The 12,526-nt window shown below is 33.9% G+C and overlaps 1 protein-coding gene across 11 annotated transcripts in view; it reads left to right on the forward strand.

The window, feature by feature from the left end:
- Nucleotides 1–12,526, forward strand: part of ATRX (ATRX chromatin remodeler) — a 285,555-nt gene that overhangs the window by 99,057 nt on the left and 173,972 nt on the right. For 7 of the 11 annotated variants that reach the window (XM_055565688.1, XM_055565686.1, XM_055565681.1 and 4 more), the window contains 4 exons: nucleotides 1,588–1,701; nucleotides 5,711–5,820; nucleotides 7,575–7,642; nucleotides 7,935–10,993. In XM_055565688.1, the coding sequence (XP_055421663.1) occupies nucleotides 1,588–1,701; nucleotides 5,711–5,820; nucleotides 7,575–7,642; nucleotides 7,935–10,993 (3,351 nt within the window). The remainder of the gene's footprint in view (nucleotides 1–1,587; nucleotides 1,702–5,710; nucleotides 5,821–7,574; nucleotides 7,643–7,934; nucleotides 10,994–12,526) is intronic. The other 4 variants (XM_055565684.1, XM_055565682.1, XM_055565685.1 and 1 more) reach the window with 4 other exon arrangements.

The following is a 12,526-nucleotide window of genomic DNA, read 5'->3' on the forward strand; positions in this document are numbered from 1 at the left end:
AGCTTTTTTCAAATGCCAGGGCTTCTCTGAGAGTATATATGTGGAATGGTTGTTGTGAATAAAGGTTTTTTTGTGTGTGTGTGGATATTACTTATATTTACCAGCTTGTAAAAAACTCAATCCTTTGTGCCCTATTTGTCCCCGTTTTTTCAGAGACTCAGAAATTCATTTAACCTCGGTTAAACCTCACTGCTGACTAACATAGACCTATATTTCAGGGAAACAGCCCCTGACAACTACCAGGTTTTACAGTTCGCCCTTCATATCCGTGGGTTCTGCCTCTGCAGATTCAACCAACCTCAGATCAGAAATATTTGGGGAAAAAATTCTGGAAAGTTCCAAAAAGCAAAACTTGAGTTTGTCATTTGGCAGCTGTTTATATAGGGTTTACATTGTGTTGGGTATTGTAAGTAATCTAGAGATGATTTAAAGTATACAGAAAAATGTGCATAGGTTATAGGCTATTTTACATAAAGGACTTGAGCATCCACAGATTTTGGTATCCAAGGGGTCCTGGAACAAATCCCCCATGGATACTGAGGGACAATTACACTTTCTTAATTGTTGTCAGTAATGCCCAGTTGGGCTTTTCTGGTGGCTCAATGGTAAAGAATCTGCCTGCCAACTCAGGAGAAGTAGGTTCAATCCCTGGATCGGGAAGATCGCCTGGAGAAGAAGATGGCAACTCACTCCAGTATTCTTGCCTGGGAAATCCCATGGACAGAGGGGCCTGGTGGGCTACAGTCCTTGGGTTCACAAGAGTCAGACACGACTTAGCGACTAAACAACAACAATGCCTAATTACTAAGCCCAGCAATATAGGTAAAGTGAGACCTAGACCCTTTTTACCATACCTCTGCTTTATTTGCTCTTGAGAGATTAAAATGAAAAATTAGCAACCTCTCTCCTCAGTTCACATGTTTTATGGCTAAGAGAGTACATTCTTTCTAAAAGATTCCATAGGGACCAACAATTGATTTCATTCTGCAATTTATTGTTATAGCACTTGAGCTTAAGTACCTAAGGCAATATTTGTTTAAAACTCTTTAAGGACTTTCAGGGTACTGAAACTTTGACTTAACTATTTAGGAAATGGTACAGAATAGTACAGCAGTAATAGCAGAATATAAAACAACACTTAAGAATATTTTGCTGCCTTTATGGTTTAGCTTATGAGAAGAATAGGATGTCTTTAAAGCTTTCTTTTCTGATCCTTTTGTTTTTTAAACTGTGGAACTTAGCATAGATGTTCATAGTCAACAAAGCTTTTGTGATAGGCAGTATAAAAATTGAGAACTGGGCTAAAGCTTTTTAACTTTATTCACACATTTCTGTTACAAATCAGTTCATAATACTTCCCCCCCACCACCATTTTTTATGAACTATGTTCCAACAAGTAATTTGATTGTTGACACCTGGCCCTTTTACTATTTCCCTGTTTTATTTATTCTTGAGAGGTCCTTATATAAATATTGAAAGCTTGAAAGAAACAAAACTATGTTCCAGCAATGTTGGCTTTATCTGGAGTCTTGTACTTCACTTGCACATTTAATATGTGTAATGGTTTTTTAAATGAAATCATTCTAGGTACAGTGATTGTACAACCAGAGCCAGTGCTGAATGAAGACAAAGATGATTTTAAAGGGCCTGAATTTAGAAGCAGAAGTAAAATGAAAACTGAAAATCTCAAAAAACGCGGAGGTAAATACAAGTGAAAATGAAAACATGAGTTTAAATTGCTGTTTATGACCATATTGGAAAATCTGATGTACTTACTAAAAATACCTCCACTTTTCTGCCCATTGTTTTTTAAAAGCACTACTTAAAAATAACTTCTGTTTCTTTCTGAGCTCTGAAGCAGAAAAGGTTAAACACCATTGATTAAAATACCTTTGCCTTCAGTGGCTATTAAGTTATCTCAAGAAGTTTAGTATTTCCTTCTTACACATGTTAGTTCTGTAATGCTTATATGCCAGAATACCATGTGTTCCCTCTCACCTGAAAGAATTTTAGATTTGGACAAAGTCTTGCACGTGGCCTTCAGATAACTTTATACATATCTAAAACATTGTTTCAGAGAGTGATGAACATCTGCTTTAGTGTCACCTTGGGTGCTTATATTAAAAATGCAATTACCTTGACTCCACTCGTGACAATTTAGAATTTCTGGGGATGATGTCAAGACCCTGCTCCGGTTTGTGGTTATGTGCATTAAAGTCAGACATCTGTTGGTTTAAGGATATCAGTGTAGATATGAATAGGAAGGAGAAGGGAACTAGAGCTAGGAACCTTCCCTTCATCTGTCTCAGTCACCTCTTCCTTTGTCTGTCCACCCTCACTTACACACACAACAATTGGCTAGTCATCTGTAGAAAGTGAGCATGAGGAAGATTGATTTAAAAATTCGCTACAGTGAAGTTTGTGTCCTACTTGTTTGTGTGTGAGTTTAAACTAGTGCCTGTATGTATTTTGGGGGCATATTAACAGAGCCAGAATCCATTATGATAGAAAGAATGCGTCTCTAAAAGATAGAAATGACACTAAATTTCTAAATGGAAGTGTAATGGAAGCCTGTCTGTTTAATACTTATCATTTTAATTGTGAAATTATAGAGTAGTTCTTATTTTGCTGAAATTTTGTGTAGATTTTATTCCAGTGCTATATGATATCTTGGTGGTACCAGTAAAATATATCTGTATTTGTACAATAGTATATTGTATTAGATGTGTGTATAAATATATATATGTAAATTTTCAGATTCAATTCATTATGTTTAGAGATCAAGAAAATGTAGTTTAGTCTTTTGTCCACCAGGGGGTGTTCTACCTCTTTCAAGCATAAGGAAGATTTTTTTGAGACTGCCATTGCAGCAACAGAGCTCACCAAACTAAGTAGTAGTCTTTAAAATAAGAGAATCAGCAAGTAGAAGATGATGATAAGGACCAGCAGAAGAGTTTTCTTTGTTCTTATTTCTGATTATGGATCCGCTAGGAAGACAGATAACTAAGTATAGTGCGTTGTGTCAAAATTAATATCTAGTGGTGTCTTTTGGGGAGGGACTCTGGAGTAGTCAGTGCCTCAGATATGGATAATGGCTAAAAGGAGAATAAAAAAGAGTTACAATTATCGGGGAGGGTGATTTTAGTGCTAATTTACTATGCTGCTGGTATTTGGTCTGAGCTGATATGTCTCTGGAACATTTTATTGAGTGTTCTGTGTAAGGATGTTTATATTGTGCTTAAGGGAATATGTGTGTTTATAGCCATATGATAGCTAAATCTTTTTTGTTAATTTTTGTCTTAATAATTTGCTACATCTTTAAGCTGTTGGAAATCACACAGGATTTTAACTGTTTTTACCTATATACACATGTATGAATGAACTAGTGATCCGAGGTACTGAACTGTTAGTTAATATTCAAACTTCATAGGAAGTTAGTTCTAAAATTGAAGTCTAATTTAGGAAACTGTCAAGAAGGTAAACTTTATACATAAAATAGTCTTATAATGATTTGAAACAAAATTAAACATAAAGATATTGACCATTTAAGGAGCCATTTTTTTTTTTAAATACCATAGCCGATTTTGACATCCTTTCCCTAGTTCAGTTGTTAGAAAACATATTTTACATTTAATTTTTCTATATGACAGAATAATTCTCTCCTTAGGTTTGATAAAATGTATTGAGGTCAGAAATGAAAATGCCTCTTTTCCATTTATATGCTGTATTATAACCATTATTTCATAACTAAAAAAATAAAACATACATCCATAGAGAGATGTCTAGTAAAGTACCACTTAACCAGTTTACAATATTTGCTTCAGATCTCACTTAAATAAAGTATTGGTTTATTCCTATTTCCTCTTCTTTTGCACTTCAGGTTGTGATTATTTGAAGTTTGTGTGCATATGTGCTGTTTCCATGCATGTTTTTATATTTTTTTTACCTAATTTTGCTCAAAAAGTATTTGTTTTTCATTTAAGAATATACATAGTAGTATCTGTATATATCCTTTTTCAGCATTTTTATTCAACTTTGATTTTGAAATGTATTCATATCAGTAAATGTATAATCAGTTTTTTACTTTTCACTGTTCTATAGAATTCAGTTATATAAGTAAATCACTATCCATTTCCTAAATGTGAAATTATTTCTAATTTTTTGTTTTCAAATTTTTCCCAATTGCTAGTTAGTACTTCAGTGAATATCTTTTATGATTCTTTATGCACATTTGGGGAAAATTCTCCATTGGATCACCTAGCTTTTTAAAATTCTTGAGTGATATATGTGCAAAAGCATAAAGAATATGCGTAATATTATCTAACATTGGATGAACATTCAGACTCGAACTTTTCATTACTTTGTTAGCTTACATGAATGTAATCATTATTTGATATGAAAAAACACACTGTAAATTTATTTGTTTTTAAAGTACAGAATATATGAATACTCACAATCAAATACTAATGCAGGGTGGTATGATTTAAAATAAAATATAAGCAGCTTTATAGAGTGTGATGGTGCCCTTATACTTTGGTTAACCTTTTTTAACTTCTGCAAGTAAAAATATTTGTGCTGATACTTGGTGCTTTGGACCTTAAAACTAAGAATAACACAAAATAGAAAATTAAAAGGTGAGAAATACATATGTTGTTTTGTCTTTTTGTTAGGGATAGAGACAATTTCTTTTCCTTTTTTTTTTTTTTTTTTTAAGTCTTATTCCCTTCCCCCCCCTTTTTTTTCCTTCAGTAAATGAAGGCATTTTCACTGGTCTCTTTTGAGTCATATTCTACCATCTTATTTGGATAAGAGTTATTTGCACATCAGAGTCACCTGTAAAACTTTCAGTGGGTTAGGGATGGGAATGGCTGTCCCTGTTTTTAAAAGATTCTTTGTCTGATTCTAATTTTCAGTTGAGATTGTGAAGCACTGTGTAGAACTAGAGATGAGAGTGAGGCAGAAGTTCCTTTTATTCTTGTGTAGGTTATCTTCAATCTGTTTTTCTGCAGAAACCGTGGCATGGGGCTCTGTCAAAACCCAGCCATTCTGAGGTTTTCTTGCCAAGATAGATATACCTGCCAATCTTATTTGTCCATATTTGGAAATAGTGGACAGTGCTGATATGGACTTGACAATGAAGTAGATATAGAAAAAAGGCAGGTTAATGGGGATCGTGGATAGTATTGAAGGGACTTTGAGGAAGGAAATTGGTAATATAAAGTTATCAGGTTTTTACATACTTTTGAAAGGATCTGTATGGACAATTCCATTTTGAGAATAAAAATTTTATGGTATACCTAACTAAAGTATAGGGTTCCAAAAGAATCTATTCCATGTATTTCACTTGCTTCTCCATTCTTTAAGAACTGATGCTGAATTTCTTTGTGAAGCAGTAGCAAAATGAAAAGAGCTCTTGGCACCTATTTTTAGAACTTCTTTTATGGAATCTCGTCATGTTATGTCAAGTTGTTGTGAGAAATAGGGTTTGCATCTGTAAAAGGGAACAAATTAGCTCTGCAGTTTGTCAAGGTTGTCATGTTTTTAGTAAGTCCATAAAATTATTAACCTTTTTATTTGTATCCAAAATGTCATTTTCCCAAGGATTATGAAGTATCTAATTTTCAATTTGAATGTTGGGAAATGCTAACTAAAATATATGTCTTTTTATATGTGTGTCTATGTGTGAATAATGGTCACTCTTTTCTTCTAGAAGATGGGCTTCATGGGATTGTGAGCTGTACAGCTTGTGGACAACAGGTCAATCATTTTCAAAAAGATTCCATTTATAGACATCCTTCACTGCAAGTACTTATTTGTAAGGTGTGTAATGATCTGTTGATAATTCCAAAAATATTTGAATGCTTAACATGTGTCAGACTTTTGATGCACAGTGATGAAGATGGAAATGATTTCTGCCATTGGAGGGAATATACTGTAGTGGGGAAGACAGCCATGAAAGGGCCAATAAGTGCTACGATAGGGGAGATACTGTGTATTTTGGGAACACATGAGAAACCATTGTAATTTGGAGTTGATATATAATGGAGATGATACAGCTGATGTCTGAAATATAAATAGGAATTAGCTTGGTAAAGTGGGATTGGTTCAGTATAGTTTAGGCCAGAGGCAACATGATATTCAAAGACTCATAGGTGAGGGACAATGTGGTGTGTTGGAAAATTGCAGAGTATATGTGTGTGCACACATATGTTTTATAACCTTCCCTCTTTATATACTCTATTACTCAAATCTAAACTCTCCATGTAGAGTAGTGTTTTGACTTAATTTGGAGATTGTAGATTTTAAAAATAGTTCATATGTATTGAAGATAATTTTAATAGTCTATGTAAACTTTTTTATAAGTAATACCTTGGAATTAATTTTAAATGTCTACTTTATCAAGAATATCATTTCCCCAGCTCATATTACTGCTAAATTAATCCTGTACTAGTTTGTTTCCCAATAAAATATCTACTTGAATTGTAGGGGCAGACCAGACTTTCCTTAATTAGAGTTCCATTTGTAGATCTTGAATGAATTTTTGATAGATGTAGACCGACTGAGCGACTTCACTTTCCCTTTTCACTTTCATGCATTGGAGAAGGAAATAGCAGCCCTCTCCAGTGTTCTTGTCTGGAGAATCCCAGGGACGGGGGAGCCTGGTGGACTGCCATCTATGGGGTCGTACAGAGTTGGAGACAACTGAAGTGACTTAGCAGCAGCAGCAGCAGACCAACTTAAGCTAAATTTACTGCCTAAGGGGCAGTAATTTGTGTCCTTCCTTTTCTTGAATTCAGTTCAGTCAGGCTTCTAGTTTTAAATTGTGACAGCTGAATTTTGCATCTATTGGATTTGTAATGTGCATTCCTTTTTTCTTGTATATGTGATTGTTTTTTTTCAAATGCCACTCTGTTGAGCCCAGGTCAGTAATCAGTAGTTGTCATCAGTGGTCATGGAACCTTCCCTTTTCTTTAGTTCCAGTGAGAAGGAATTTAAAGTCAGTCAGATTTGGATTTGAATATCAGTTTTGCCTTTGTAATTGTATGACTTTTGGAGATTTATTTACATATTAATGAACCAAAGCCTTGTCTCTCAAATTGGGCAGTAATACTGCCTATCTTACACAGTAGGTGTTGGAGATTTAAAGATAACATAGGGCAGAAAAGGATACTATTGTTCAGCTTTACACACAATAGCTGTTTATATATGATGACTATTAAATTAGTATTAAGTAACGACAAATCTAATACATTTTTATGTAGATCCTTGGTAGCTAGCCATATGAGATCAGAAATTTGCCTTACCAAAATCTTCTATCAATTTTTATATAAGGAACAGTGGTACTTGATGATATGGAAGTCTGTTTTAATTTCTTGAGCTATTCTTGTGTCTCTAAAGTACTAGTTGGGGTGGCACAGTGTTTTTGCTTTGATTCTCTAAAACGCACATACACACACATATATAGATACATTCCTTTTACTTTTTTAATGACTTAAAAATGAAGTTTTTCTCCTTTAAGAATGTTAAAAATTTTGAGTAAATTTCCCCTTTCTCTCTCTCTTTTTTTTTAATAGAATTGCTTTAAATATTACATGAGTGATGATATTAGCCGTGACTCAGATGGAATGGATGAACAGTGTAGGTAGGTAATAAATCAAGATGAACTAAATTCAGTGTTGTCTACTTGAGGGAAAATTCTTATATAGTCTGTTAAATCTTTTTTTTTGTGGTATCATCATTGATATCTTTAATGGAAGGTTTTCTTTTCCACATAGCCCTTGATTTATATCTTAATTCTCTAACAAAGAATAAGTAAAGGACCTAAATTACTTTGCTATTAAATTGTTGGTAAGAAATTTTAATTGGTTTAGTACTATAAAGATTTAAAATGAGTTTCATTTTTGAATAATATTTTAATCTTTAAATAATTGCAGATGGTGTGCAGAAGGTGGAAACTTAATTTGTTGTGACTTTTGCCATAATGCCTTCTGTAAGAAGTGCATTCTTCGCAACCTTGGTCGAAAGGAGCTGTCTACAATAATGGATGAAAACAACCAATGGTATTGCTACATTTGTCACCCAGAGCCTTTGTTGGACTTGGTCACGGCGTGTAACAGCGTATTTGAAAACTTAGAACAGTTGTTGCAACAAAATAAGAAGAAGATAAAAGTTGATAATGAAAAGACTAGTAAAGTATATGAGCATGCACCCAGATTTTCTCCAAAGAAAAACAGTTCAAATTGTAATGGAGAAGAAAAGAAGTTAGATGATTCATATTCTGGTTCTGTGACCTACTCTTATTCAGCACTAATTGTGCCCAAGGACATGATTAAGAAGGCAAAAAAACTGATTGAGACTACTGCCAACATGAATTCCAGTTACGTTAAATTTTTGAAGCAAGCAACAGATAATTCAGAAATCAATTCTGCTACAAAGTTACGTCAGCTTAAGGCTTTTAAGTCTGTGTTGGCTGATATCAAGAAAGCTCATCTTGCATTAGAAGAAGATTTGAATTCAGAGATTCAAGCTTTGGATGCTATAAACAAAGAGAAAAATACCAAAGAGCATAAAGTCATAGATGCTAAGTCTGAAACAAAAGTAAGAAAAGGAGAAAAACCTTGTGTTTTGGAAAGGAAGGATATTTCAAAATCAGAAGGTAAACTGTCAAGAAAGCAGGTGGATAGTGAGCATATAGGTCAGAGTGTTGCAGTAGAGGAACAAAGAGCACATAAAAATGACAGTACTGAACATAAGAAATCTGATAAAAAAGAACCTCAGTATGAACCTACTAACACTGCCGAAGACTTAGACATGGATATTGTGTCTGTTCCTTCCTCAGTTCCAGAAGACATTTTTGAAAATCTTGAGACTGCTATGGAAGTTCAGAGTTCAGCAGAGTATCAGGGAGATGGCAACAGTGGAACTGAACAAGAACTGGAGACTTCTGTAAAATTAAATATTACTTCAAAAGACAACAGAGGAGGTATTAAATCAAAAACAACAGCTAAAGTAACAAAAGAATTATATGTTAAACTCACCCCTGTTTCCCTTTCTATTTCCCCAATTAAAGGTGCTGATTGTCAGGAAGTTCCACAAGATAAAGATAGCTATAAAAGTTCTTGTCTGAACCCTAAGCCAGAGAACTGTGAACTTGGACAGGAAAAGAATGATAATGAGCATTTGGCTAAAAGTGAAGTTCCGTTACTTTCAGAAGAATCTGATCTTCGAAGATCCCCGCGTGTAAAGACTACACCTTTGAGACGACAGACAGAAACCAACCGTACAACATCTAATTCAGATGAAGAAAATAATGAAACAGTTAAGGAGCAACAAAAACTTTCGGTTCCAATGAGAAAAAAGGATAAGCGGAATTCTTCTGACAGTGCTATAGATAATCCTAAACCTAATAAATTGCCTAAATCTAAGCAGTCAGAGATTGTGGATCACATTTCAGATTCTGACGAAATGCTGACAATCCTCAAAGACATGCCCAGTATGAGTCACAGTTCTTCAGATACTGATATTAATGAACCTCATACAAATAACAAGAAGACTTTTTATTCAGAGATTCAAAGAGGGAAAGATGATAAAAGAAAAAGGAAACGAAAAAGTTCTACTTCTGGCTCAGATTTTGATATTAAGAAAGGTAAATCAGTTAAAAAGGCTATAATTTCTAAAAAGAAACGGCAAAACCAGTCTGAATCTTCTAATTATGACTCAGAATTAGAAAAAGAGATAAAGAGAATGAGTAAAATTGGGACTGCCAGAACAACCAAAAAAAGAGTTCCAAATAAAGAATATTATGATTCTTCTGAAGATGAAAAACACAGCAAACAAGGAATGGATAATCAAGGTCATAAAAGTTTGAGGACTGCACAGGAAGGATCATCTGATGATGTTGAAAGGAAACAAGAGAGAGAGAATTTCTCTTCAGCAGAAGGCACAGTTGATAAAGACAAGACCATCATGGAATTGAGAGATCGCCTCTCTAAGAAGCAGCAGCCTAATGTTTCCTCAGAGAGTGCTGATAAGCTTTGTTCTGGGAAAGAGGAGAGTTTTAATTCTCCAGAAGATAAAAAGGTTACTGAATCTAAAGGAAAGAGCAAGCACCAGCGAACCAGAATGTGTCAGAAAATACTGGGTGGCTTATGTGATGTTGCTGAGAAGTTCTCAGAGAAGGAACAGAGTGATGAATCCTCTGAAGATGATAACGAGCAGAGCAAAAAAGAAATTGAAGAAAAAGAAAAGAAAACTGCAGACTTGAATAAAAAAGTGATGGAACAAGAGTATGAATCATCATCTGATACTACTGAGAAATTACCTGAGGGAGAAGAAATTTGTGACTTTCCTAAAAGCATAAAACAAAAGAGCTTAGCTGATGGGGAAAAGAAATGCAAAAAAATAAAAGATAAAGCTTCTAAAAAGAAGGGTGAATTATCTGATAATTCTGAGAAGTTACCAGGGAAAAGAGAAAGTTGTGACTCTTCAGAAGATAAGAGGAGTAAGAATGGAACATCCAGTAGAGAGAAGAAAAGGTTCAACTTGCCTGAAAAGAGTTCGAGGAAGAGACAGGATTGTTCATCATCTGATACTGAAAAATATTCCATGAAAGAAGATGATTGTGATTTTTCTGATAAGAGACCAAAAGGAATAGAATTAAGGGAAAGAAAGAATTTAAATTCAAATAGAAATAGCAAGGAAGTACAAAGTGGCTCATCTTCTGATGTTGAGGAAAGTTCTGAAGATAATAAAAACCTGAAGAAACAAAGAGCTTCAGCTAAAAAGAAGGCAGGCAGTATAAAGGAGAAAATGAGAAACTCCTTGAGAACAAGCACTAAAAGGAAGCAGGCTGACATTACTTCCTCATCTTCTTCTGACATAGGAGATGATGATCAGAAATCTGTAGGTGAGGGGAGCAGTGATGAGCAGAAAATTAAGCCTGTGACTGAAAATTTAGTGCTGTCGTCACATACTGGATTTTGTCAATCTTCAGGTATGGGAAAACAAATAGAATATTTATACTTTTCCCCTCTTGAATAACTACATTGTTTTATTTTCTCTGTAGTCAGTCAAATGCAGGGCTACTTAGTGTGTAGGAAAACACCATTTAAAAATTCTTTAGAGATTTTCTAGAACCTCTTTCTCCAATTTTTTTTGTCAACATTGGGAGGTATTTGAAACATTATTAGTGTTCTGTATCATGTATACCAAATTTGTTGGGTAAATTTCTTTATTAATGTTTAATGCTTTTCTTTGGAGTAATGAAAAGTAATTTATGAAGGAAAATCAGACTGTTGATAGTAGTTCAGTGGATATTTACTCATGTAATGGAGATGAGTGCTTGTTATGAGTATGACATGTTATGTGAAAGTTTTAACTGCTTTGCCATGCATCTGACTTTTATTTTATTTTTTTATTTAATTGGAGGCTAATTACTTTACAATATTGTGGTGGTTTTTGCCATACATTCATATGAATCAGCCCTGATTTTTAAATTGGGCACATTAACTTTGTGTCTATGAAATCCTCTGAAAAATTTAAATTTACTTTATTGAAACCTGTTGCTGATGTTCATCATTTTTTTTTCTAATAACATGAACAGATGTTTCCATTTTTAACATTAACAAAATAAAAAAAGAAAAAAATCCAGAAAGTACATGGATTACTCTACCCTGATGAGATAGAGCACTAGGACAATAAGGGTGTGGGTCAATGATACCCCCTCAAAAAATTAAAAATATTTATCATTATGGCAGTTCTTTAAAAAATAGTTGTATAATAAATGTACACTTGTTGCTCATATTGTCTTTTTTTAAGTCAATAAAACCTGTCAGTTAACCAAGGACACTTAAAATTTATTTTAAAATTTTTGTAAAGGAGATTGCAGTTACTATTGTGTTCCCAGCAGAACATACGAACATTTACATGTAAGAGGAATAAGCAGTTCAGGTTAGATATCGCTGCCAAGTAAACTTTGGTACCACCTTACAAAATTTTAAATTTTGAGAACTTCTTAGATTTTTGAATTGCATATGAGATTGTGAACTTGTATTCAAAACATAATATAATAGTTGCTTTGATATCAATTCAATGTTTTGGTTATCAGGTTAGTCGAAAAAACTCTCATTAGGATTATAGTGTGAGAATAATAAATTGTGATTAGTTACATGGAGTATTCTCATTTGCAAATTCTAGACTGTTGGAATAATCAAACTTTGTAAAACTGATTTCCATGACAAAACAGCTTCCCTGGTGAAATCTGCATGTTTGATTTCAGATACTAATTTTCATCTCCCCAAATCTCACTTGACACATATGAGGGTTTCTATGAGAATTATAATTCTCATGCTTAGAACTGTTAATAACTATTTTAATAAGTAATATGTATTGATTAGCTCTTAATTAGAGATGGCAACATATGGCTAATACTCAAGAGGGTTCATGTCCCTTTTCTCATGTTTATATCCAGAAAAGCCTTGAGAATTCTGCACTTCAGGCAAGATGCCAGTCTCTCAACTGTTGGGAA

This window comes from Bubalus kerabau, chromosome X (genome assembly GCF_029407905.1).
Source record: "Bubalus kerabau isolate K-KA32 ecotype Philippines breed swamp buffalo chromosome X, PCC_UOA_SB_1v2, whole genome shotgun sequence".
NCBI classification, from domain to species: Eukaryota; Metazoa; Chordata; class Mammalia; order Artiodactyla; family Bovidae; genus Bubalus; species Bubalus kerabau.